The 26,262-nt window shown below is 43.3% G+C and overlaps 1 protein-coding gene across 1 annotated transcript in view; it reads left to right on the plus strand.

Moving 5' to 3' along the window:
- The window catches only part of TRPM1 (transient receptor potential cation channel subfamily M member 1), a 224,436-nt gene that overhangs the window by 186,148 nt on the left and 12,026 nt on the right, over positions 1-26,262 (plus strand). The window contains exons 23-25 of the mRNA XM_089652440.1: positions 4,593-4,785; positions 9,857-9,877; positions 15,517-15,661. Of these exons, the coding sequence (XP_089508566.1) occupies positions 4,593-4,785; positions 9,857-9,877; positions 15,517-15,661 (359 nt within the window). The remainder of the gene's footprint in view (positions 1-4,592; positions 4,786-9,856; positions 9,878-15,516; positions 15,662-26,262) is intronic.

Raw genomic sequence — 26,262 nt, forward strand, 5'->3', positions numbered from 1 at the left:
GCTACATCACCAACCTCATCCACAGATACCGCCCAAATCGCCCACTCCGCTCCTCCCATGATATCCTCCTCTCTAGCTCCCTCATCACCTCCTCCCACGCTCGCTTCCAGGACTTCTCCAGAGCCTCTCCCATCCTCTGGAACTCCCTACCACAGCATGTCCGGTCAGCCCCTACCCTGTCTGCCTTTAGGCAATCTTTTAAAACTCACTTCTTCAGGGAAGCCTACCCCACCTCCACCTAAGAACTGTACTTGAATCACCTCCGCCAGATCACCCCCCGCAGCTTTCACCTTTTGTATCACCTCCCCCTTCCTTTAGATTGTAAGCGCCACGAACAGGGCCCTCCTATTCCTTCTGTAGTGAAATGTATTGTAATTGTACTGTCTCCCTTATATTGTAAAGCGCTGCGCAAACTGTTGGCGCTATATAAATCCTGTATAATAATAATAATGTTATACTAAGTAGTTAGAAGAAACAAAATAACAGTTCTCAAAGACATCTTCCACTCACATTCCACTCACATTTCCGTACAAAGTTCTCTAAATTTATAATTAGTTAGTCATACCTGAATGAGGTAGCAAGTCCTGTAGAAAGAGTAATTTCTAGTGCAAAAGTCCATAACTGGCAGTAATCCACATGAGGTAGTAATAATCCATAAACAGGGTCCAGTTAAGGTTGCATAAGTTCATATTGACCCACAGGCTCCATACCCCAGTGGGAACCCCCAACTGGGCTCCCCCCAAGGGGACGTACATCTTGACAACATAATGGCAACATCATGGCACCCCTTTTCCTTGCCAAACCAACCAAGGGCACTAATGAGCCCCTATTTATATGGCATGACCTGTAGTTGTAGATAACCTTGAAAAGAGCAGAAAAAACCTGACCAGCAGTGCTAATCCTTCCTTCTCAGGACCCAACAGCTTGATATGTCAATCCGGGACACCCAACAGATCAACCAAGTACAATAAACCTACATTGTAACAATTAGCTTTCACATATAAACCAAGTTAATATAATCACACCCAGAGCAAATAACACAGTAGAGGAAAAAAGTACACAAAAGATCTTTTGGAAACACCTGCTTTCCATAAGGTTACCCTGTGTGCAGCTAAACCTGCAGCCAAACCCTCCTAACCTCAAATAAAGTTTTATAGAAATAAGGGTGGATGACACTGGTGAGAAAAGCAAAGAGACAGTAGGAACACAAAAAAATAAGACAATGAACAATGTCTCTGAGCTGCAAAAAAATGTGTGTTTGATGCTGGGAAAATTAGAGTCCATGTGAGCGACATATCTGACTGGATGTCGCTCCACTTCCTTAAACTGAACCTCTCTAAAACCGAGTTTCTTGTCTTCCCCCCAGCCCGGACACCACCCCCCATTGACTTCTCCATCACATCCAACAACGCCACCATCAAACCCGCCCCGCAGGCCAGAGTACTGGGTGTCATTCTGGACTCCAACCTATCCTTCCAGCCCCAAGTCCAATCTTTAACAAGTTCGTGCAGACTCCACCTCCACAACATCGCCAAAATACGCACATTCCTAACCCCAGAAACCACTAAACAGCTCATCCACTCCCTCATCATATCACGACTCGACCACTGCAACTCCCTCCTCACTGGCCTGCCTCGCCGCTGGCTATCCCCGCTTCGGTCGATCCTGAATACGGCTGCCAGACTCATTCACCTTTCCAACCGCTCCATTTCCGCCACCCCCCTCTGCCAATCCCTCCACTGGCTTCCAATTGCGCAACAGATCAAATTCAAAATCCTAACACTGACGTACAAAGCCGTCCACCATACTGCCCCGAACTACATCACTGACCTAATATTCAAGTACCGCCCAGCACGTACACTCTGCTCCTCACAAGACCTCCTTCTCTCTAGTTCCCTGGTCTCCTCCTCCCATGCCCGCCTCCAGGACTTCTCCAGGGTGTCACCCATCCTCTGTAACTCCCTGCCCCAACCCATCAGATTATCACCTACTCTCGTCTCCTTTAGGCGCACCCTGAAAACCCACCTCTTCAGGGAAGCCTACCCCACCCCCTGCTAACTTGCCAACCTCCTCCACTCTTCCTACCACCCCATCCCTCACAGCTATCTCCTCCTGTGCCACCATCCCCCCCATTGTATTGTTGTTGTTCTGTCACATGTTCTGTCCCCCTTCGTAATGTACAGCGCTGAGCGAACTATTGGCGCTTTATAAATACTGTATAATATTAATAATAATAATGTGCTCACCAGCGATGCTGCAGCCGCAGAATGAGCTACTTCCTCCACACTCGACGTGCCAAAGATGGTGTCTGGCTTCTTGAACCTAAAGACAGCCATACATGGATCTAAATTCAACTGGTTCAGCAGGGACCAGCCGATTTTTGATGCATGTTTGGGCAGCCTTGACTGCACACAAGTTAATCTCTTAATAGACTTGTGTAAAACCAGCCTGTTGGAAAATTTTCTCTCGATCAACACCTACAGCCAGCAGTGATGATCAGTGTATTCTGATGGTGGGGAAGTCTCCCTGCTGTCAGAATACAATATCACGGCGGGAGGGATTCTTTACTTTCCTTGTGGTAAATTGTCTGCAGGACTGAATGCATTTATGTGAAAATGTTGTTTTGGGTGTAGTTGGTCCACTTACTGCCTTTTTGCATTAAAAAATAACTACATTAGCTAATACATCAATCAGTCATTCTCCATTAGACTACATTCACACTAGCCTCCCATGCCTGGCTTATTTAAATGCAGAGAAATCATCTGGGAAGTATAAACAAACTTTATGCTTTCCAGATTAAGTTCTTCTGCATTTAAATGTGATTGTGTGGCATGACATGCCTTTATAGTATCCAACCTGTCCCTGGATGCACAGAATTCTATTTTTTCTAAACATAGCTGAACACAACTAATTGCATAGTGTGAATTATACCATTCAAATCATTACAAATGCATATAATAGTAGGTGTATTGTTGGGAATGTTGCCTAGGGCTACATTTAGGCTAGGTTCACCTATGTGCAGGTGGTGTGGCTGCGGATCCGCACGAACATCCATGCAGCCGCACCACCCTCACAGAGGAACGCGGACTCCCGAGCGGGTGCCATTAGTTCTAATGGCATGCCGCCCACACTGGACAACGCAACTGTACTGGGGACTTCTTCCCTGCGTGTCACAGGGCACGGAAGTCCATTCAAATGAATGGGCTCTCGTGCCCGCACGGCCGCATATATGTGAACCAGGGGTTACACTACTTTCCTGCATTTAGTGCATTGAAACATAAAATACATCATGTATCTGGCAGGAGAATTTAAGGTGCAGTTCCCAGGAATTCAGCAACTTTGCAGAAAGTGCAGGCACACTATGAGTTAAGTCCAGTTAGGTGCATATCACCTTTGGGACATATCTTTACTATTTATTTGAGATAGGTTTATTGCATTCCCAGAGGATACACTCCAGCTGAGAGAGGGAAGAAGCACAGAGAGCATCTATTCCCGCCCCTCCCCTCTGCTGCCTATTCATGGAAGCCTTTGTATTTTGTGGATAAGTTTACATAAAACAAAGGCTTCTGTGAATGGGCAGAAGGAGAAGAGCGGCGAGCATAGAAGTTCCAATGACTCTTCACCTGAAGAAACTGAGAACACAGTGCACAGCATTGGAGCTCTGTAAATTATCTTCCTGGAACACAATAAACCTGTCAGATGTGAATAATAGAGATAAGTCTACTAGGTGGCAGGTACCTCATTAGACTTAACTCATGGTATGCCTGCAGTTTTTACAAAGTGGCTGAATTCCTGTAATTCAGTTTGATTGTAGAAATCAGGTAGGCTGGCATTTACCCTGGGGCTGTGTCCTTGGTTTATGGAGAATGTTGAAAAACAGTGGGTGCCAGGCATTTTTAGGGTGATTATTTTCACCATTAAGGAGAGGGTACCAGATATCCATTGCTCAATACAAACTCCAGACTACACTCCCTGCTATGCAGAACAAGGACCTCCAAGTTGCAACTGGCATTCTGTAATTTGTAGTACATTTGACAGAGAGTTGTCACCTATATTCTGACTCCCTTACAAGTTACCAGCCTCTTTGCCAGGCTCACACAGCTTTTCAAGATACCCTCTACAGCAGAGTTCTTCTCCTGGCACACTGTCTTGGGACCAGCTTCCCTCCATACGGGCAGGGTTGCTTCAGGTCTAAACCCCAGGCCCAATCTCTTAAAACAAAGATAGGCCTTTCCTAGGCTGAAGGCCTGATGTATCCCCTGGGGAAGGGCAAATCCTCTTCAAAAGGTCATTTCCAAATATTTCTCTTCTCTTTGGAGACATTTCCTTTTCTTCCTGTGGTGTCCCCGGCAGAAACCTCTGCAACAAGATATAGGACGTAGAAAACCCGACATGAGTTTTAACTATTGCCTATTTTATATGAAACTAAAAAAAATGTATCTACAGATATACTTTAATGTTCTAATCAACTAATTTGATAGCCTGTATATACAGTATGTATGCAGTGAACACAGAATTGTGGTAAAACAGAGAAATATGACAATGCTTACTTGGTTTTGGTTCCATATCTAAAGATTATGTCACTTTTCTAGATGATTGACATGCTATATTTTGTGATCATCATGCTGGTGGTGCTCATGAGTTTCGGAGTAGCGCGACAAGCCATTTTGCACCCAGATGAGGAACCATCATGGAGACTGGCCCGCAACATCTTCTACATGCCTTACTGGATGATCTACGGAGAGGTGTTTGCAGACCAGATAGACCGTAAGACTAGAGTTCATAGTAAGACTCTGCTTCCTGTTACCCAGGCAGATGATCAGTCCAAATTAACAGACTACCTGTTTTAATTTGGAAAACATACCATTTAGCAGACATATTCAGCACAAAGCTAGAAAACATTTCCCAATTTCTAGAAACATAAGAATTAACCAGTGATCAACAATGTTGTCCATTGCCATAAATGGTAACCTAGAGAGCTGATTCACATATATGCGGTGCAGATTGAAGCTCAGGTTTCATAGCTATTTGATACAGTAGCTGTTCACAGGTTCATGTCAGGTTTATACCAGGTTCATGACAGGATTAGCTCAGGATCTTATCCTGTTCACACATATGCGGTTCAAACAGAAGTCAATAGCCTGTAATCCTCACCTGAACCTGAAGCCACTGCTCAGAAATCGGACATGGCTCTTTTTAAAACTGCACTGAATCCGCACTAAATCTGCACCAGCTGTGCACCAGACATATGTGAACAGGCACCATAGGAAGCAATGGTATTTCACATGTCATGCAGATTGGATGCAGTTCAAACCGCATCCAATCCGCATATATGTGAACGGGCATTGAGTGTTTGGGAAGGATAAAATAGACTGGGACTGAATCTTTGAGAGTTACATACTGTAGAGCAGCCATTCTCAACCAGGGTTCAGTGGAACGCTAGGGTTCCTCCATAGGTTTTTGAGCTGTAGAGAATTCATCTTCTGCCTGATGGTACCTGCACACTTACAGTGCCAATGCATTTTAAAAAGGGCATTCTTTCTACTGATTACTAATATAAGGGATCCCGTCTCACTCCCACTTACTACCAATATATTGGGGCACTTTTACATTGACCACCAATTTATGGAGATTAAAAATGATCTGTCTTGGGTGTTACATACTGTGGGTACTCCACAATCTTTGTTATTTTGCTTAGTATTATGTATACAGCTTACTGATTACACTAACCATAACCTGTAAATATTATTTTAGCAGGGATTCCTTGAAACCCGAACATAAATTCAAGAGTACCTCCTGGGTAAAAAGGTTGAGAAAGGCTGCTGTAGCATAACAATGGGATCGATTTAGTGCAAATCTGGTGCAGCTGTGCATGGTAGCCAATCAGTTTCTAACTTCAGCTTGTTCAATTAAGTTTTGGGGAAACAAATGGAAGCTGCTTGGTTTCTGTGTAAACCTGCATCAGATTTTGAACGCTCCAGTTTTAGTACATCAACCCCAATGTGTTGTATAGATGAGCATGGGGAGTAATAAATTAATATAGTCAAAATATATTTTGTTTGTAAATTCTTTAGATCATTATATATTTTTAAGCTATAGATAACTGTGATCGGTAAATGAGTCAGTGCAGTAATGAAACAAAACAGGTTGTAGCACTACAGTGCAGATCCTTAATAATGGCTGAGTTCTCTAGAGTTCCACTGCTGCCCAAAATTCCAGGTTAAACCAGTGTGTACATTTCAACAATTTCTGGTAGTGTTGAGAGCTGGCCCATTCCTCTGACCTCCCGACTTCTCTGTTGCCTAGTAAGGCAACCCATCCTAATGTTGGGTGAATAAGAAAGTGTGGACGGGGCTAGCCATCTCCTTAAAAACCAAAGACCTCCTAATTTAAAGACGCTAAAAAAACCCATCATGAGTGAGAAGAAAAAAATATTTAAGGTCGCTTCACCTAGACAATATTCCCAATTTTAATGCACTGCCATGTTCTTGCATTCTAATGCTGCAGCCTACCTAAAATCGACCACACTTTACCTTTGACCAATTACTGTAGTTACATGTAAGTGAGAAAATGTATGTTACAGTTTATTGTGTAGTACATGATCATCATTCTCCAATGTGACAATTCCTAAGAGTTATTGAACAGAGCTTGATTGCCTGAAAACACAATATGATAATTGCACCAGAATAATTTATTAGTAGTTCATAAATCCTTGCAATGAGATCTGTAAACATTTCAAAATGGGCATAAATGTATAAAATGATTTATTATATATGTCATGGGACTCTAGGTGCTGGGTTTTGCCACTCTAGGCATTTCTATTTATCTCTCTATACTTCAGAGTGGTCTGTGCACAAACCCTGGGAAGGTTCACCAAAAAAGTAAGCAGCATCTCTTATAATGCAGATGTTGTGCCATAACAAATGTGTTCATATTTCCAAATACATATATTCCCATTGCAAGTGATACCTGTGGATCATTGCTATTTTTTATATTTCAAAAAAGAGGGTAATGCACACTCTAAAAATGATGGAAATATGTTTTATATATAAATATATAGCTATACAGTTGACATTGATCATCTGCCAGCCACATAATATTCTAGTCACTTTCTCCCTAAACAAGATTGGCTTCATTAATAATGTCTAGATCATTGGATTACTGGATCTAGAACAACAATATATACTTTATTGTAAAGTTTATGATAATATTACTGGTTTTGAAAGATGTTACCCTATCATCATCATTTAAGACTTCTGTTTGTCTGAAGCTTTTGTACAGCCACATTTAAATATAACCTGATAGTTGAAATCTATGCAGTTCCGTCAAGTAGGGGTTTCATTTCTTGTGCTTATTTGATTTTGGAGCACAGCACTGAACAATCAATATGCAAATCTGACTACAACTGTATGCTTAAAAAATGTGTGCTCCCTCAAGGGGTTGTGTGTGTAAGTTATAAAAATATTTTCAGTTTTTATAAAACAGTTCCTCAGCTTTCATGACTCGGGGCCACTTAGATTGTACTTCTGTAGTAGCTGTTCTAACTTCTAGCATACAGTATATAATCTAGGTGTGTAGTATTATATTTGAAAGCAGATATACTCACTAAAAGGATAACTGCTATCAGATTTATATTGCGGTGTTTCACCCTGCTGGGGAGATTTTTCCTCATTTCCTGTCCCAGCTAGCTTCAGTCACTCACTAGAACAAGAAGTGAGACGTCATGTCCTCAAGGGGGACACCATCATCAGTAAAAACCTGATATAGAGAAACAACAGCAAGGGTGCAATATACCCATGCACCAAACCCACTATAATCTAAAAGTTCACTTTTATTCATAACTGTCTAAAAGTCATAACAACCAGGCAGCAAGTATGTCTTTAGTTGATGTTGGTCAATTTTTCTGTCTGAGTGGAGATATGTATAGAGTAGGGGTAATATCAAGGCCACATACCACAACCAAAGGCATGGAGTGATACTGAGTGGCAGTTGAGTGAAAGGAAGGTGAATATGTCCACCTGGAGAGAGTGGTAGTTAAGTGATTCTTTTGCTTTTTCCTGCAGGGGCATTGCACAGGTGCACATTAAACAGTCAGTATACCCAAAAGTGATGCTAGCTCCTGGTCTCCTATGTATTTTGGATATTCCACCATAAAACTCTCCCTTCTATATTTCCTGCTGCATTCTCTTCAATAGACATATGCTGCAGCTCTTCTTGTGGCAGTGTCTAGGACAGTGGTCTCCAAACTGCGGCCCATGGGCCAGATGCAGCCCTTTGCGTGCCTTTATCTGGCCTTTGGGGCACTAATCCACCTACTGTTATGCGCTATTCCTCCCACTGAACACCAGCAGTAGGGCACTATCCCACCCATTGATAATAATGATAGGGAACTATTCTTTCAACTAATACCAATGATAGGGCACTATTCTTTCTCCTATTGACAACAGGTGCTATGTAATTGTTATAATCCCACTGAGCTCCAAATTTGAGGCACGGTTTACTTCAACTGATGCCACAACATTCTCTACTGCCATTTGCCGCAATCTGGCCCTTTTAGTCCGAAGGACAGTAAACTGGCCCTTTGCCAGTTTGGAGTTTTACAATGCCTGGTCTAGAGTATAAAATATTATCCAGTAGAGAGATTTGGATGCTCTCATAATGGGATAATGAATAATAATCAAAACAATCAAATGCAGAGATCTTATCAATTCAGTCTCTAAGAGCTATAAGAAACCACCTGGTGTTTTGATCATCTCACATTTATTAAAAGCTGAAATAAAAGTTTTGGTGGATTAGCCACTTAATTCTTTCAACTGAGAATAAAGCTAAAGTAACTTTTCAGGCTATATGTGCAGTGTACCAACTTATAAAATCACAGTATCGTATGCAAGAACCAGGTCTTCAACCAACACACTCTGCCAGGGGCGGACTGACCATTTGGAAACTAGGGCATTGTCAGTAGGGGGCCAAACGAGATGCCCCTGGTACCTTTTCCATAGGCTTTTTTGAGTTTGGGCAAGGACACAGGGGCCCCATGATCCCCTATTGCCCGGGCGCCCCATGAGTTGTCAGTCCGCCCCTGCACTCTGCAGAGCATTTTGCAGACATGAGGTTTACCTCACCGTGCAGCCAAGTAATGGCGATTTTTAATAATCATTCACTGTTACCACCTAGACTTACAATTTCAAGGGTAGATTTGCTAAAGAGTACATTTAACTAGCAATGTAACTCTGTATTTGCTGGAAGAGCCCAGCCATGTAAAGGAGTTTCTTCCCCTCCCTCTCCAAACTATTCTGTCACATATAATTTAAACAGCCAATGCAACTATTGTAGGAACCACTCTTGCTTTTATCTTGCCATTGATTATTCCTCAGTGGAAAATCAGTGACTTTGGAGTTTTTAATGCGAATATCCTACTTTCCAGCTCAAGGTTGCATAGTGTTTGGAACGCTTGATGCTGCCTTATGTTTGTACATTGGGATTGCTTCAGAATGGGTTCATCAGTGTAAAGATAGAATTACATGAATCTACTCAGTGACAGACACAGAGGTGGGTTACTTAGTCTTGTCAGTGGAACGCTGGATGTCCAAGTGCTCTTTTTTTGGCAGCATAATTTGATTGGCTTTTGCAGCAAGCACAGTCTGCTACACAAGCATAGAAATTTCTGTTACGGTAAATCACTCTTTATATCAAGCTCATAGGCAATGAAACTGCTATAATCATGGGAAAGCTTCACTAAATTTTTGTCTTTTAAAGTTTTTGTGTTATTATACAAGAATAATATTTTTGTTGGTTTGATGTACTTCTATTTCATACATTTTTTCTTCTTTTTTTTCTGTGTCTTTTTTCTGAACAGTGTATGCAATGGAAATAAATCGTAAGTATTCCATCTATCTGTTTTTTGCATATGTATACACACACACAATACTGTTATACAGGCACACATATTGATGGTTCAAGGAAATAACTCTATGAATGTAAAATATGTAACTCTATAATAATTCTATATAACCCATACATTATTTGTGTAGCACTACCATTTTAGGAGTCACTGAAGTTTGGGTCCCCCTACAGTCCTGCACGGCCAGGCAACACGCATTTCCTCATTCAGACTTGCATCAGGAGACACTAACCAGTCCTTGAGCTTTGTTTTGAAGTTTTATTAGGGGAATTAGAACTTGGATGGGGTAAGGGGTGTATGGGATGCCCAAGGGTAATGGCAACAGAGGACAAACTCCTTAGACCCCAGATAAATCCTCTCCTCATCCAGCTGTATTGGGGGTTTCCCTAGGCAGGGGATCCAGTGACTACCACAGCAGTGTGAACAGTTCCAGGTAAAAAGCTAATCCGGTTTCCTACCAGAATGCTTCTTTCCCTTTACTGGCCCAGGGGGTGCAGGTTTACTCATTCAGTCCTTCTCCTGTGCTGCTGGTGGGTTGGTGGCTGCTACCAGGTCTTCCAGCTGGGCTGCTCCTTCCCTGCTGCACAGATGGTCCTTTCTGCAAGGGCCGATGGAGTCTTGAGCTTTCCTCCTTCCAAGCTTCTTGCCTGGAGGTGAGGCCCTCCAGCTTCCCTTCCTCTCCATCTCCCATCTGAACTCTCCTCCTATTCTCCCACTGCTGAGCAGGCTCAGTTACACTTAAAGGCTATCCTCGTCCCTTTCCAAGCCTCCTGTTGGGGATTGGCCAGGATCTTCTGAGAGTACAGACCAGCCTCTCTTCACCTCCAAAATGGAAGATACGCTGGTCAGCAGATCTCGAATGGGCTTTCAAAAAAATAGCACAAAAGCAATAGTCTCTCCCCAGGATTTCTCTCAGGCCTCTATTCACTATGCCATTGCATACATGGGAGCCTCCTTCCAGTATCAGCCAACACTGTACCATGACCCTCCCAGCCAAATCATTCCTAGACCTTGCTCAAACTGTTCCAGCAGCTTGTAATTGGTCCTTCAGCTCTCCCCTGATCAGGAACCACACAGAACTTCCTGCAGCTTCTCAAAGGCCTTGGAAGGTTTAACAGCACTTTCAGACTGGGTCACCCTCCAGCAGGCAAAGGATCCTGCTGTTCCAGGCTCCAGACTTTATATACACCTCTCAGCCCCCTCCTGGTCATTCTCCCGACCAGGGGGTTTGGCTGAAGCTATATACATAGCCAGCTCAGACTGAACCTCTCCCACTTTCTATGTTGCAACCCTTTCTGGAAATACAGTGGAGGACAGGCAAGCCTGCAGCTGCACGACCCAGAGCAGCCCAAATCAATTGAACCCAGCTCCACGGAGCAGTGCCCAAATTAACTAAATTTACCTACCTATTAGCACCTAGCTAGGAGGATGCTACCCCCATTTAATTTTCCACTGTATATGTGTGCTTAGCTTGTCTACTTCCTTCTTCTCTACACTTTCTGGACTCCTTGACTCATCTCTTGGACTCCATTTCTACTATATTCAGGTCTTCTCTCCATCACCACCCAGTTCCTGGAAGAGAACTATCATGTCATACAGTATTTGAACTATAAAGTCAGACAACATTAACTTCCTTGTAGCATTCCTGATAATCCTGATAGGTTGGATTTGTCTCAACTTAATTCTGAAACCCTATAGATACCTGTGAGAAGTAGAGACTGTTCACAAAGCAGCGTACTACTCTTGCTACATGGTCTCAAATAAAGCACCAAAAATGTATGAGAAGTCTAGCCCATACTCCACAAGGACATGAAAATTTTAGGAACCACTGCGAGCGGAACAAATGGGTGAGCATACACCCTCTTCTTCGACCTGGAGAAAGATAAGGGTCACCTCTTAACAGAGTACTACCATGATTGGGCCAACGTTAGCCTGACAGGGTTTGTCAGGAAAGGCAATCTCCATATGGTCATACCCATAACTGGGCGTCTGGTATGAGGCACAATGCCACTCAACCTGTGCTGGGAGCTAGGCATTTTAAGCTTGGTGTCAGCTTCCCCAATTCCATGTTAAAGGTACCTCCATGACAGTCTCGGTCTCTCCTGCAGGGCATACAATCCCCAAAGCGGGTGATATTTCCTATGATTTGGGAGTCAGTGACAAAGCCCAATTCAGGGGCTTTGCCAGTTCTTTGCCACTTCCAAATCCACTAAGGCCACCTCCACCCCAGAATACTTGGGAATCAGCCCAGCCCTGTGACTCCTCACTTTTCTCTGCAGATACAGCTTCCCACACTTAGAGATGGAGTCTTGAAGCCCACCAACAGTTTAACAGTGCTGGCTATAACCATATCTCTTTGCTACAACTCCTAAGGTGGTGAAGACTGGTAATTTCTCCATCTAAAACCATTGCATGGAGGTGTCACAAGTTGACTCTCTCCCTCTCTGTTCAAACAAAAAGTTACCATAGTGACAACAGTCCATCCCAGCAAAAGACAAAGTCCTTCACAGGACAACACTGTAAATCTAAGTCCAGCATGATACAATTTTCAGGTGTTAATGCCATTATGTCTTCTATATCCTCTGACTTCTGGGCACCGCAGCTCCGCTTGTCCTGCCCTCTTCTCATGACTTAAGCCATCAGTCATGGAACTGGTTCCTCGAGCATGCCTCCTTATTCACCTCAGTCAATCCTGTTGACTACACATAGTTTTTATGAAGGAGGTCCTCTAGTTTCTGGGTTTTGAAGACAGTTCCCAGACTTACAGGGCTGGTCACCCATACATAAATAGCTTTACAGGAAGAGTGCACCGAAGTTCCATCATGTCTCACCAGTTTCCAGTACAGCCACTCATTGGTTCTCCTTTAAAGCCATAGGCCTAAATAGAACTACTTTACACTCTATTGCAGAGGCCTCAGCTGCTATGGAGATCCAGATGCAATTAACATTCGACTAAGACTACAACTGGAGCCAGTGCAACATAGGTGCCCAGACATTTTAGCCAGTGCCCTGTGGAACCTAACTAGTCACCGCTTCCAGTCACCCATGCAATTGATCACCACTACTCCTATCCCCAAACTTACTGCTCTCAGGATTCCCCTCATATAGGGAGGACCTGTGTGTCAATGGGTCATCACAGGACTTACTGCAGCCTTTAAGCAAATGCATCCATCATGTCTGCAGTTAATCACACTCAGTATCACATGGAGACCAACTGACTTTTACTGTGTAGAATTCTTTATAACAGCAAAACATAGTAAATATTTTCAAGCAATATTCTTTGCAACTATTAAAGTACTGTTCCAAATCTGTGGTAGCATTAGTCACAAACGTATAGGGATTGATTTAGTAAAACTGGAGAATGCAAAATCTGGTGTAGATCTGCATAGAAACCAATCAGCTTCCAAGTTTTTTTGTCAAAGCTTAATTGAACAAGCCGATTGGCTACCATGCACAGCTGCACCAGATTTTGCACTCTCCAGTTTTGATTTAAAAAAACCCCATAGAGTTCATAACTATGGAAGAACTTATAGTTCATAACTGATCCTGTCAAAGGGTAGTGACAGAGAGGGGTGGCTGCTGTGTGCCATGATGTCCCAAACTCATAGTCTAGGTTTCTCCTAGGCTAGAGGCCTTACCATGTGTACCCTTCTGTAGAAGTCCATACTCTCTTCCATCTTTGCTTTCTTCCCTCTACTCTCTGGACTCCTCAGCTCTCCTCTCAGACTTCTCCCTGACTCCTCCCTTATTATATCTAGTCCTACCCCCCATTGCCACCCAGTGGACAGAAGAGAACTAAGCAGGGTGGTAACCCCCTATTACAAACATACATTTGGCAAAGTGACCAGTCTCTCCTCCTTTTGTAAATTAACCCCAAAGTGGCAGTTTCTTAAAAGCTTTGCTTTACAGTGGACTCTTGCAGAAAAACTCAAAAGAACGTTTAGTTTAAACTGGGTGTAAATTATTATTATTATTATTATTATTATACAGTATTTATAAAGCGCCAATAGTTCGCTCAGCGCTGTACATTACAAAGGGAGACAGAACATGTGACAGAACAATACCAATACAATGCAAAACATGAGGGGATCAAGGGCCCTGCTCTTTCGAGCTTACAATCTAGGAGGGAGGGGGTGGTGGCACAGGAGGAGATAGCTGTGGGGATGGAGTGGTAGGAAGAGTGGAGGAGGTCGGCAAGTTAGCAGGGGGTGGGGTAGGCTTCCCTGAAGAGATGGGTTTTCAGGGTGCGCCTAAAGGAGAGGAGAGTAGGTGATAATCTGATGGGTTGGGGCAGGGAGTTCCAGAGGATGGGTGACACCCTGGAGAAGTCCTGGAGGCGGGCATGGGAGGAGGAGACCAGGGAACTAGAGAGAAGGAGGTCTTGTGAGGAGCGGAGTGTGCGTGCTGGGCGGTACTTGGATATTAGGTCGGTGATGTAGTTCGGGGCAGTATGGTAGACAGCTTTGTACGTCAGCGTTAGGATTTTGAATTTGATCCGTTGCGCAATCGGAAGCCAGTGGAGGGATTGGCAGAGGGGGGTGGCGGAGACAGAGCGGTTGGAAAGGTGAATGAGTCTGGCAGCCGTGTTCAGGATGGACTGAAGAGGGGATAGCCAGCGGCGAGGCAGGCCAGTGAGGAGGGAGTTGCAGTAGTCGAGTCGTGATATGATGAGGGAGTGGATGAGCTGTTTAGTGGTTTCTGGGGTTAGGAACGTGCGGATTTTGGCGATGTTGCGGAGGTGGAGTCTGCACGAGTTTGTTAAAGATTGGACTTGGGGCTGGAAGGATAGGTTGGAGTCCAGAATGACACCCAGTACTCTGGCCTGCAGGGCGGGTTTGATGGTAGCGTTGTTGGATGTGACGGAGAAATCAATGGGGGGTGGTGTCCGGGCTGGGGGGAAGACAAGAAACTCGGTTTTGGAGAGGTTCAATTTAAGGAAGTGGAGCGACATCCAGTCTGATATGTCGCTCAGTAGGTGTGTGATTCGGGCTGAGACCAAGGGGATGAGGTGGGGGGTTGAGAGATAGATTTGTGTGTCGTCGGCATAGAGGTGGTAGTTGAAGCCGTGAGAGTGTATGAGTTGGCCAAGGGAGGAGGTATAGATGGAGAAGAGAAGGGGCCCGAGGACAGAGCCTTGAGGGACCCCAACAGAGAGGGGGAGTGAGGGGGAGGTGGTAGCATTATAGGTAATGCTGAAGGAGCGTTGTGACAGGTAGGATGAGAGCCAGGAGAGAGCAGAATCTCTGAGGCCGAGGGAGTGTAGTTTTTTGAGGAGGAGGGGGTGGTCGACTGTGTCGAAGGCCGCAGACTTCAATTGAAACCACCTAAATACCACTATACCAGGCATTCTTGATCAATTTCCACCCCATTATTTATCTTTATGGACATTCATACTTATTGTATATGTGTTATTTTATATTTTTGAATAGAAACCTACCTGATCCTTGAAACACTTATATATGCTGGCAGTTGTTTAGACTTTCCAACATAAGTTCACTACATAATTCTTATTATTCTAATAACAGAGGTTCCACAGCATGTTCTTTAAATGATTAATTTTTTTTTTATAAAAATAGAAATGATAGGAAAAAGTAATCTGTTAAATTTTATTACAGCTCCCTGTGGTGATAATCTGTATGATGACGATGGAAAGCGCCTTCCTCCCTGTATTCCTGGTGCTTGGCTCACTCCAGCCATTATGGCCTGTTATTTGTTGGTTGCAAACATCCTACTAGTGAACCTTTTAATAGCAGTGTTCAAGTAAGTTCTCTCTGAATACAATGATGAAACAACATATCAACTTGATATAATGTATCACATAGTAAGCAGGGCTGGATTTCCCAATGGGCAGTGTAGGCATGTGTCTATAGGTGTCCTTCCTAGAGGGGCACCTGTCTGGAGGGGAGAAGGTGAGAGAGAGAAAGTTCCCGGTTCCGGCGGCTCCCAGGTGGCCTGAATGGCCCCTTCAGTTCACTTACAAGGGCCCAGGACTTGTAGCATGGAAGGATTTTTTTTTCTAAATCAGATTGCAGGCAGATTTACACAAGCTGTAGGTGCCACATTTGCTGATAAAATTATAGTTCCAGCTCACATTCCCAGCTGGCAGGGTGATATCACTCACAGCCGCTTCTTCACTGCCTGCCTCTTTCAGTGAAGTGCTGAGGGAAGGGCGGGCTTGGGCTGAGAGGGAATCAGCAGTAGGTTGGAAGGTGGCACATGACAGACATCACATCATCAGCGCAGCAGGCAGAGGCAGCTGTCAGTGTGAAGTGAACACACAGCTATAGGAGTACACTGACAGAGGGATCCTCCATCCATCCTCCATTCATCAAGTCTGCAGATAGTTCTCAGAAAAGGCGCAGTCAGTAAAAAAGATACACAGCAAACTGTGTGTACCTTGCCCCAATGCAATGCCCTGCCTGTTGCCCATGATGAATTAGGCCCCTTTCCTAGTAGCACCCCACAGTGCAAGGGGTCCTCTGCAGACCCTGATGTAAAGGGGAACACTGCTGACTGATGTAACAAGGGGGGGTGGGGTCTTTGGTGACCAGAGACCACATTACATCAGAGTTCCCCTTTACATCAGTCTGCAGTGTCCCCCTTACATCAGAGTTCCCCTTTACATCAGGGTCCAAAGAGGCCCCCCTTGCACTGCAGCTCTGAGGACTCTGATGTAAGGGGAACTCCGTGGACTCATGTGACCAGAGACCTCTTTACATCAGAGTTCCCCTTTACATCACAGTCCGCAGTGTTGCCCCTTTACATCAAAGTCTGCAGCATTCCCCTTTACACACATAAAAATATTTATATAAAAATATTTTATCAAGAAAAAAAGGCGGTCTTACTGTGGTTTTTTTTTTTGGGGGGGGGGGCTTCAGAATTCTTTGCCCATAGGCTCCTGAGATGTAAATCCTGCCCTGACAGTAAGGGAAAAAAAATACCTCACTGGTTAAGGGTATGTATCATAGCTAAAATAGGGGCCACAAATGTAATTTCCATTTCTTTTTAACTTATTTACTAAGGCAGAGCTCACGCTTAACCCTTAGCAATGAATCTGATTTTTTATTGCTCTGACTGTATTGACCCAATGAAAGGTGAAATGCTCTTTATCAATATGGTTTGCTATATTTTGAACCTTCGTACTGTGAATGCACAAAACTATAAGGCTCCATTTGCACCTGCATGTTCCAGAAACGTGTGCAGAAATGAGCTTTTTTGCTCCTTAAAAACAGCTAAGAGATGTGCATTTTGTCACGGGACAAAATGCGTGACAAACATGCAAAATTGGGTGGTAAAAAAGTGTGACACACAATAGTACCTGTTCCTATGGTGGACAGGCTCCTTCCCATACCTCTGCACTCATATCTTTCCAGACTTTAAGACCTTAACTATGGCAGGCTTTTAGAAAGAGAGATAGGAGCTTTGAAATCCTGGCAGGACTATCTGTTAACATGGTTAGGCAGAGTAAATGTACTTTAAATGAACATCCGCCCTCGGATTAATTACCTACTCTATGTCGTCCTAATCACTCTTCCACAGGTCTTCTTTAGACACTTGAAAAGGACCTTCTTGACATTCAAGATGATGAACTAGATCTGCCCAATGTGGAACTGTACTACAAAGCCATGACCTTAGCGCAAATACTTAACTGGCATCATTATTCTTCCAACAAAATATGGGCTTCATTAGAGAAAACCAAAGAGGGTAGAAATTTAGCTGGTGCCCCTTGACTTTCTGCAGCTGATAGAGGACTGTTGGACTGGAGGTCCCCCTTAACATTGGCGACTCTCAGTTTGTGGGATAGACTGAGCGCTAATGGGTCCTTTGCTGCTAAAACGTCCTCTTTGTCACCTGTAGGAGGTTTCCCATGATTTTCACCCAGGAAAGAACTATGCTTCTTTTGGACCTGATGGATAGATGTTAATATCTTGTGTGCCAATTTTGCCCCTAGCAGAAAGCCCCTGTCCTTAGATGCAGTGTGATCTGTTTATGGCAGTTTCCCAATGGACTCCTGGAGGCACTGCCAGTTACCTGACATTTTTGTCAAGCTCTTGCTTACATTTCGGGCCTCCAACACTCTCTCCCTATTTGAAACTATGTGCATGGCACATTCAGATCCAGGACACTTTCTTTCACTCATGTACAGTATAAACTCATATTAGGGACCCAATCGATGACAACTCCGTATTATATCAAAGAATGGGAGAATGAGCTTGGGGTGGAATTTACTCCTCCCCAAATTCAGAAAATCATTAGATTGTCCCATGTATCATCCTTCAGCACCCAAATACAGGAATCTTATAAATTCCTGACTAGATGGTATAGAACTCCTGCCTGGCTAGTCCAAATGTTTCCAGGGTCAGACCCTAGATGCTGAAGGGGCTGCAACCAGAGGGGTACCTTTCTCCATCTGTAGTGGCCGTGCCTTAAGATTAAGGATTTCTGGGAAATGATTGCTAGATACAAAAAACTACCCTTACACCAATTAATTGCATACCTCCAGTTTCTGTTTCATGATGTGTCATCCTCTGTTAGATTATGTAAACAAGTGTAACCATGCACTTGTTCACTGCAAGAAGTTTCATTCCAAGATATTTAAAATGGACCATTTGGCAGACTGGAAGAGAGAGGTGGATAGCATCATGGAGACAGAATGGTGGATCCATAATGTTAAGAATAAACATGATCAATTTATAGATACGTGGTCAGACTAGATGTACTACTCCTGAGGGTTTTACTGCATAGATGGCATTCTTGTCTTGAAATCCCCAATAATGTATATAAAAAGCATCTCTTATTACTGACTATATTGCTCTGCAGACCCTTTAAATTATATTTTTGTTCTTTGACACATGGCAATCAAAATTTCAGACGGTTAATAGACATGTGATTTCCATATGTAATTACCTTTGTCGTATTTAGGGGTTTTTATTGCTTTTGTTTTAATTCCTTACTTTTTTGTATTGCAATGCTCTTCATGTGCCCTTGTACCTTACCTGGCAAGCTTGTTATTTGATGTCGGGATTCCTATGGAAGGTTGAATAATGCTGACTATGATCCATGTGTACATTTGATAGCTCATGACCTTTCTTGTGATGTATACTATATGAAGTAATGCATCAGGGTACACCCAGGGCCGGTGCTAGACTATTTTGCTCCTTAGGCAAGACCAGCTACTTGTGTCCCTCCCCCCAATAAATAAATAAAAATGTTTAAAACAGTAGAAAAGATTAAACAACAAAATATGAAGCTGCTAAATTTATTTCAATTTGCAAAAATAAGTGCCATAAGTTGCCACCAGCACCAATATTAAAGATAAAATCAGTGTTACGGACGGACTGTATATATGGCTGGCAGTGCCAAGGTGACAGTTGCAGTGGGCAGAGGATGATGGATCCACACTCTGACAAATCCCAGGCTGCAATTCCCCAGGCAATGGGGGGAGATAAAACGCTGGGACGGCAGGCAGCCCAGCCCACACACACACACACAGAGAGAACACCTGAACTTAGCGATCCCACACAGTGACAGATCGGACACAACACACACCCCCAACACTGACAGACAGATCAGCAGGCCCAGCAGGCACTATAAGAGCAGGCTGTGGGATCGTGATGATGTCATCACTCATTGCCACATTGCATATGTGATGGATGGCTGGCTGGGTCACACTCACACAGACACGAGACTTCAGAGTTAGACATTACCTTCCTCCGCAGGCGCAGCTCCACCTCTGCTGATGAATGGGAAGAGAAGGGCTGGAACTCTAAAGGGATCAGCAGCCGCTAGTTAGCTTGCAGTAAGGGACTGAGTCTGAGAGGAACACTGGAAGGAGCGGCAGCTCAGCTTCTACATTGTCCCCAGACACCCAGCATCTTCCTCCCCTCTGCCACCCCTCCCCTCAGCTGAAGGAACATTCACGACGTGGCGGTGTCCCACACAAAGAGTGACGGGCTGGGCTGGGCTGGGTGGCAGTGCGCACTACGCAGCTACCTAGTTTGCCTAGTGAAAGCACCAGCCCTTTATCTATGGTTTATAGGATGCTTTGTATTTATATTTGTTTTGTAAACTTCAACAAACAGTTGATTATGAAAAAAAAAGTGCGACACTCACTGTCCAAAAAGGTGCAGGGGCTTCTTCAGGCGCATTTGTCACACATAGGGCAGCCCATTTAAGGAAATGGACTGTCCTATGTTGTCACATGAAAAACATGCCAAAAAATGTGCCTTAGTGCAACAGGCAGAGTCTTACCAGTAAACCAGTAAGTGAAAACTGCTAACCAGAGACAAAGGTAACCAGAGACAAATCTGCCTTATTGGCAGATTACTTTCCAGCCTAATTTTTTTGTATTTTTTTACACACCAAAAGAAATGCATTTAGACATACTGTATACTCTACAGCTTAGGTTAGATAGAAGTTGTAGTGATTTTCTTCATAACTAAGGTAATTATAATCATGCAAAAATGATCACAATGAGTAATGAAGGATAACATTTTCTTTATTATAAACTGTTTTCTATGGTTTTTGCTTTCTGTAACTGACTGAAGACATTTGTGTGCACATAGGTTTACTTGGTGGTCTACACAAACCAGGCAATTACCATTTAAAAGAAAGCAGATGGTAATGTAAGCTTATTAAGAAAGCAGTGTACAGCCTGGATAAACATTAATGCTTCTAATGAAGCCATTTCTCAAGGCAACATAAACACGGCATTCATATGGAAGGCCGCCATCTGCTGTTAGCACAGGTTTATCACTACAAAAGAGAATAGTCATTTTGGAACATGCTACTAAGGGCAAGTGTAGGAATAGTGCACTTACCCTTTGTGAGCGACTTATCTTTCCCCAACCTTTCTGTAATCTTAGAATACATTAAGTCCTGGTTCGCACTGATGCGGTGTGGAATTCCCACCGGTTTCTGTGTGAATTCCACACCGCATCACAAACGCACTCTGTTAATGCGAACCGCTGCAGGTGTGTATGTTAAGTTAACAACACCCTGAAATTGGTTCGCAAAATGCAGTGCGATGTGCAGAATCAGATCGCATGGGTGTGAATACCCATGCGATCTGATTCTAGTACGGACTAAAAAAAGGATACGGTGTGATTTGGGCCATACAAAATGTATGACACGATTCACACCACACAGAATTCGGTGCGGTTCCTGTGCAAATCATATGCGATATGCCGCACCGCAGAAGTGTGAACCCAGGCTAAAGTGACCCTATGATGAGGAAAAAATGGGACTGCTGCTAATTTTTTGGTTGTGTCTGGCTTTAATACTTTTTGAGTCACAGAATACGGTTGCTGTAAATGTGCATCAAAAATGAAGAATTCTTTGGAGCTGTTAACCACTTGCCCTCCGGAATATTTACTTCCCTTCATGGCCAGGCCATTTTTTGCTATACAACACTGTTCTACTTTAACTGACAATTGCGCGGTCATGCAACACTGTACACAAATGACATTTATATAATTTTTTTCACACAAATAGAGCTTTCTTTTGGTGGTATTTGATCGCCATTGGATTTTTATTTTTTTGTGCTATAAATGAAAAACTGTGGAAAATGTAGAAGAATAAACAATATGTTGTACTGTTTGCTATAAAACACGTCCCATAAAAAATAAAATGTCTTCATAAATGTAGGCCACAATTTACGTGCCATTTTCTCCTGGGCTCCTTAGCCAAATTATAGCATCTACAAATGATGATATATATACTGGAATTTTTTTTTTATACTAGTAATGACGGCTATCAGTGACTTATAGTGGGACTGTGATAGTACGGAAGTCAGTCTGACACTAACTGACACTTTGTGGGAACCAGTGACACTAATACAGTGATCAGTACTAATAATATACACTGAGACTGTACTAATGATACTAGCTGGGAAGGGTTAACATCTACGGGCAATCAGAGGGTTACGTATATGCCTGACAATGCTTTGTGTTTACTGTGTGGTGTTTTTATTAGGGGATGAGCCAGTTTTTATTCTTTGCTTTGCAGGAAAGCAAAAACCAGCTGTCAGGATAAAGCTCTGTGTTGTATAGATTCACAGAGCTCTGTCCTGTGAGCCTCTTTGCCATTCACCAGGTCCCAGCCATCAATCATTGGCCAGGACCTGCCGATCGGCTTGTGTTGTGTCAAATCACAGAAAAGCCGGGCAACAGGCGCACCCCCTACCCAGAAGAACTGTACTAGGTACGTGATCCGGCGCTGGCAGCCCGCTTTGCAGATCTACATCCATGTGATGTGGTTGACAAGAGGTTAAGGGAATTTTCCCCACAGCTTAGTAAATGTGGTGAAATGGTAAGAATACCCAATCGTGCAAGGAAAATCAGAATTCTGCTTGGGCATATTTGGGTGATGGAAGTCAGCAGACCTTCACTTCATTCACTAAGCTCTGTAGAAAATATTTAGTAAATCAACCTTCTTATCTCTATATGTGTTCCAGTCAGAGACCCACACAGAATTGAAGCCAAAGTATCAGCATGACCTCCCAGGATTATTATTCTCAAAAGAGGGGTCAGCAATGACAGCCTCCTCATTTCCTCATGACAGAGCTGCTTTAAGGATATTTTGTCTGATTCATTCTGAAAATCAGCAATCTATGTATACAGAGGCCAACCATGCCGAGCCACAGCTACTGAACTATCCTTTTACTTGACATACCTGAACTGCTGTATACACCAAAGTGCTTGCAGTGAACTTTGATGTTCTATTAAACAGGAATTTCAAAACCAAGCAGTCTTTATAAGCTGAGAACAGCTCACAAACATCATTGGACACACCAAATCTGACAACTGACAGATATTTAGGTCTGCTCTCCCCAGACAAATGTATAACCTACTATAATAAGCTTTCCATGATCTGGTTCCTTCACCAAATAATTGGTGTATACACAAAATTAAATATATAGTGAAGCGCTATAAATAAATCTAGCATATGTGCAATTCTCTAGTGCTATATATTGCTAGCCGTGCCAATAATAGTGCTCAGTGAACAAAATTGGGATATAGTCAATTCATCGAACATATGGTGAAAAACCATAAGAAATGTGAACAAAATCCAAAAGCAATTAGTGACAGTGGTTCTGTAAAAAAAGGGGAAATAACTTCCCGTGCTGATTCAACAAATACTTATAATAAATACACTGTATATGAAAACCATTAAGATAACACTCATGTCATTTAAAGCATAAAGTCCATGCAGGTGTAATTGTGTAAATGTGATCTTCACTCCAGTAAAAAAAGAAAAAGATCCGCAAATGGCAGCAATGCCTGCTCACCTCCACACACTGACCCGCACAGGGCCAGGAGGCTATGTATATCAATACCAGATCCTCTTAATTCCACTCTTCATCACATGGACGATGGGATTGAATATAGATTTCTCCTCAGCGCACCTTATCCACTCCACCTCCACTCAAGGCCACATACATGAGACACAAAGCAAGAATCCTTCCATAGTGCAGTAGTGTATTTTATTTGTAGGTAAATAAACTTAGTATTGCACTCACATTTATCCCGTAAGAAAAACGCCTGTCACCACATCCTATGGGTGTACTGCATGGTTTACTGGGTGTAGCAAGATGGCCGCTGCGTCCGGTAGTGCGTCACCTTGTACCGGAAATGGCGTACCGACGCGTTGCGTCACATACCTCGTGACTTCATCAGAGTGGAAGGATTCTTGCTTTGTGTCTCATGTATGTGGCCTTGAGTGGAGGTGGAGTGGATAAGGTGCGCTGGGGAGAAATCTATATTCAATCCCATGGCCCCTGTGAAGAAGAGTTGAATTAAGAGGATCTGGTATTTTAAGAGGCATAGTGAGTCTTTTGAAGAGTCTTTATTTTTTTGCCACAGGTTTTTGGCAAATTTCCAAACATTTTTCAAATTAAAATGTATTTTTTTTTACACAAAGTTGTCAATTTTAATAAGCTATTTCAGATTGGTTTATTTAGAACTACACCCCAAAATACATTCTGCTATTCTTCTTGAATACGGGAATACCACATGTAAGATGTATTCAGTGTTTGGATTGGTTATGTACCTGACATTGCATCTTATTTAGTATGGCTTCAGCTATAGTAGTCCCCATTCCTATAACCCAAGCAGGCCTAGCCTACAGGAATTGTATATAAAGCTATGTTCATTGGCCAGGAAGTGCAAGAGGCTGAACAAAAGGTGAACAAAAAAGTATAAGTAATGCCAGGAGTGCAATTGTCTGCAGAGCATGGTCGGGACTGGTGTCTTGCAGGAATTTAATCAGTGCGAGGTTTAGATGGGTCATTATAGGCAGCAAAAAGAGATATGGTCAGCAAACAGACCAAAGTCAGTACAGAAAGCAGGCAAAGATGTGGTCAGCAAACAGGCAAAGAATTGGTCCAGGCAGTAGGCAGCAATCTGATCAATTAACATGCCAGAGTCAGTGCAGGCAGAGGCATGGTCAGTATGCAGGCAAAGGGTAGGTCCAGGCAGCAGGCAAAAACATAGTTGAGAAAACAGACAAAAGGTCAGTGCCCGGAAGGAAATGAAAACTGGTCAGACTTTAATATTGTTATGAGGTATGATAACGATGGAAGCAAACTTTTATGCAGAGGAAAGGTTGTGAGAGACAGTGGGGACAATGGTAAAGCGTGTCACACCTTATTTCATCTTTGGTGAGAACATGGTATTTTTTGGAGGGTCTTTGGTCTGTTTAGGTAGAAGGGAGAAGCTTAGAGATATGCCTTCCATGAAGCTTGCTGACTGTTTCAAAAAGCTTTCAGGTGCAATGCCTTCCTGTTAATTTCTTGATGCTGAGCTTATGCAAATATGCGGCCTCTCGGCAGCTGAGCCTTGATACCGAGCGGCCGCATATTTGCATACCATTTGACAACACATATTAGCTGAGAGCGCGCACCCTGTGCGCTCCCAGCACATATATCGGTGTCTCACGGAAAGGTCTCCCCTTGCAATCGGGACCTTTCCGATCATGTAACCGCCTATACAGCGTATCACGGTGATCACATGACCCTAAACCCCCGCCCTGCCTCCCGGCGTCTGAAACCCCTTAAAGGGCCAGGAGGTGTCGGCGTGAAGAGATTAAATTAGGGCTGTTACACTTTCTTTTTCATATTTTAAGAAGTCAAGTCCTCCTGGGAACTTAAACAGTAGATTATATATGAATTGTACATGGCCAATTGAAATAAGTAGCTGGGCACATTTCTGTATCAGCCAATGGATCTTTCGGTTGCCAAGTAGGACATCATTATCTGGTCATTGAAATCTACACCTCTCATATACAGATTATATTTATGAACAAGAAGAGATGTATGGACCAGACCAGACTAGACCTTAGTTTGTAGTGAGGTATCTTAGTGGATGGATGAAAGAATATAAGTATCACGCTTGTCCTTTCATTTTATTGCCAAAGTTTCTCATTGCACAAACTTGCCTACTTCCCCCTGTACAACTTTGTGGTGACAAGTCTTTGTGGAGAGCTTTTGCAATTTGGTTGCATTGTACCACAAACTACACTTTGCTGGAGAAAATTGTGTCTGAAAAGTGGCACACTAGAATCAAAATTGTTCACATAGAGGTGGTATCTCTGATTGAATAAGGGTGACATAATGTAGATATCTACACTATTGTTCCACTGCTACCCAAATAAGATGGGAATCCAGGTAGTTACGTTATCCTTTCCTTTGTAAATGTGGAAGTCATATACTATATGTGATCTGTGGCCTTGCCACAAAGTTTATAACTTTACCATATACCTAGCAGGTTTTTTTGGAGGAGCTACTGTTTGATGCTAATTCTGCCTGTGAAATATATGAGGGACTCATTAATGCAGATATTTTTGTCAAGGGTATACATATCCGAAAATGTAACGGAAAAAAATTGATAAAGTGGACTCATTTTGTTGAGCCTATTATATGTGGAGTCACTTGGTTAAGGCAGGGAGAATTTTTATTGAAGTGCAGAAATCTAAATAATATTTTATAGAATGTTCTGGACATACCTGCTGGGGCATATCTGCCGCGAGACAAAAAAGGCATTTGCCTTGGGCGGCATTTTTCAGGGGGATGGCGCCGCTCCCAGGCATAAGGGACTAGTGATGTCGCTACAGGCTGGCAATTGCCTCCCCTCCAGGAGCAGACTGTATTGGGTGGGCTCCGCTCAGGCAAAGGGGCAGTGTTAGCTTGGCTGGGCTTGGGTAGGAGGGTAGTCTCGGCTGGGCTCAGGTGGGAGAGTGGGCTTCGGTTGTAGTCGAGCAAGAGGGCAGGCTTCGGCTATGCTCAGGCAGGAAGATGGGCTTTGGCTGTGCTCGGGCAGGGGAATAGGCGTCAGCTGTGCCCGGGCGTGGGTGCGTGCTTCGGC

This window comes from Staurois parvus, unplaced genomic scaffold (genome assembly GCF_062004578.1).
Source record: "Staurois parvus isolate SC_StPar_1 unplaced genomic scaffold, SC_StPar_1.0 ptg000682l, whole genome shotgun sequence".
Lineage (NCBI taxonomy): Eukaryota > Metazoa > Chordata > Amphibia > Anura > Ranidae > Staurois > Staurois parvus.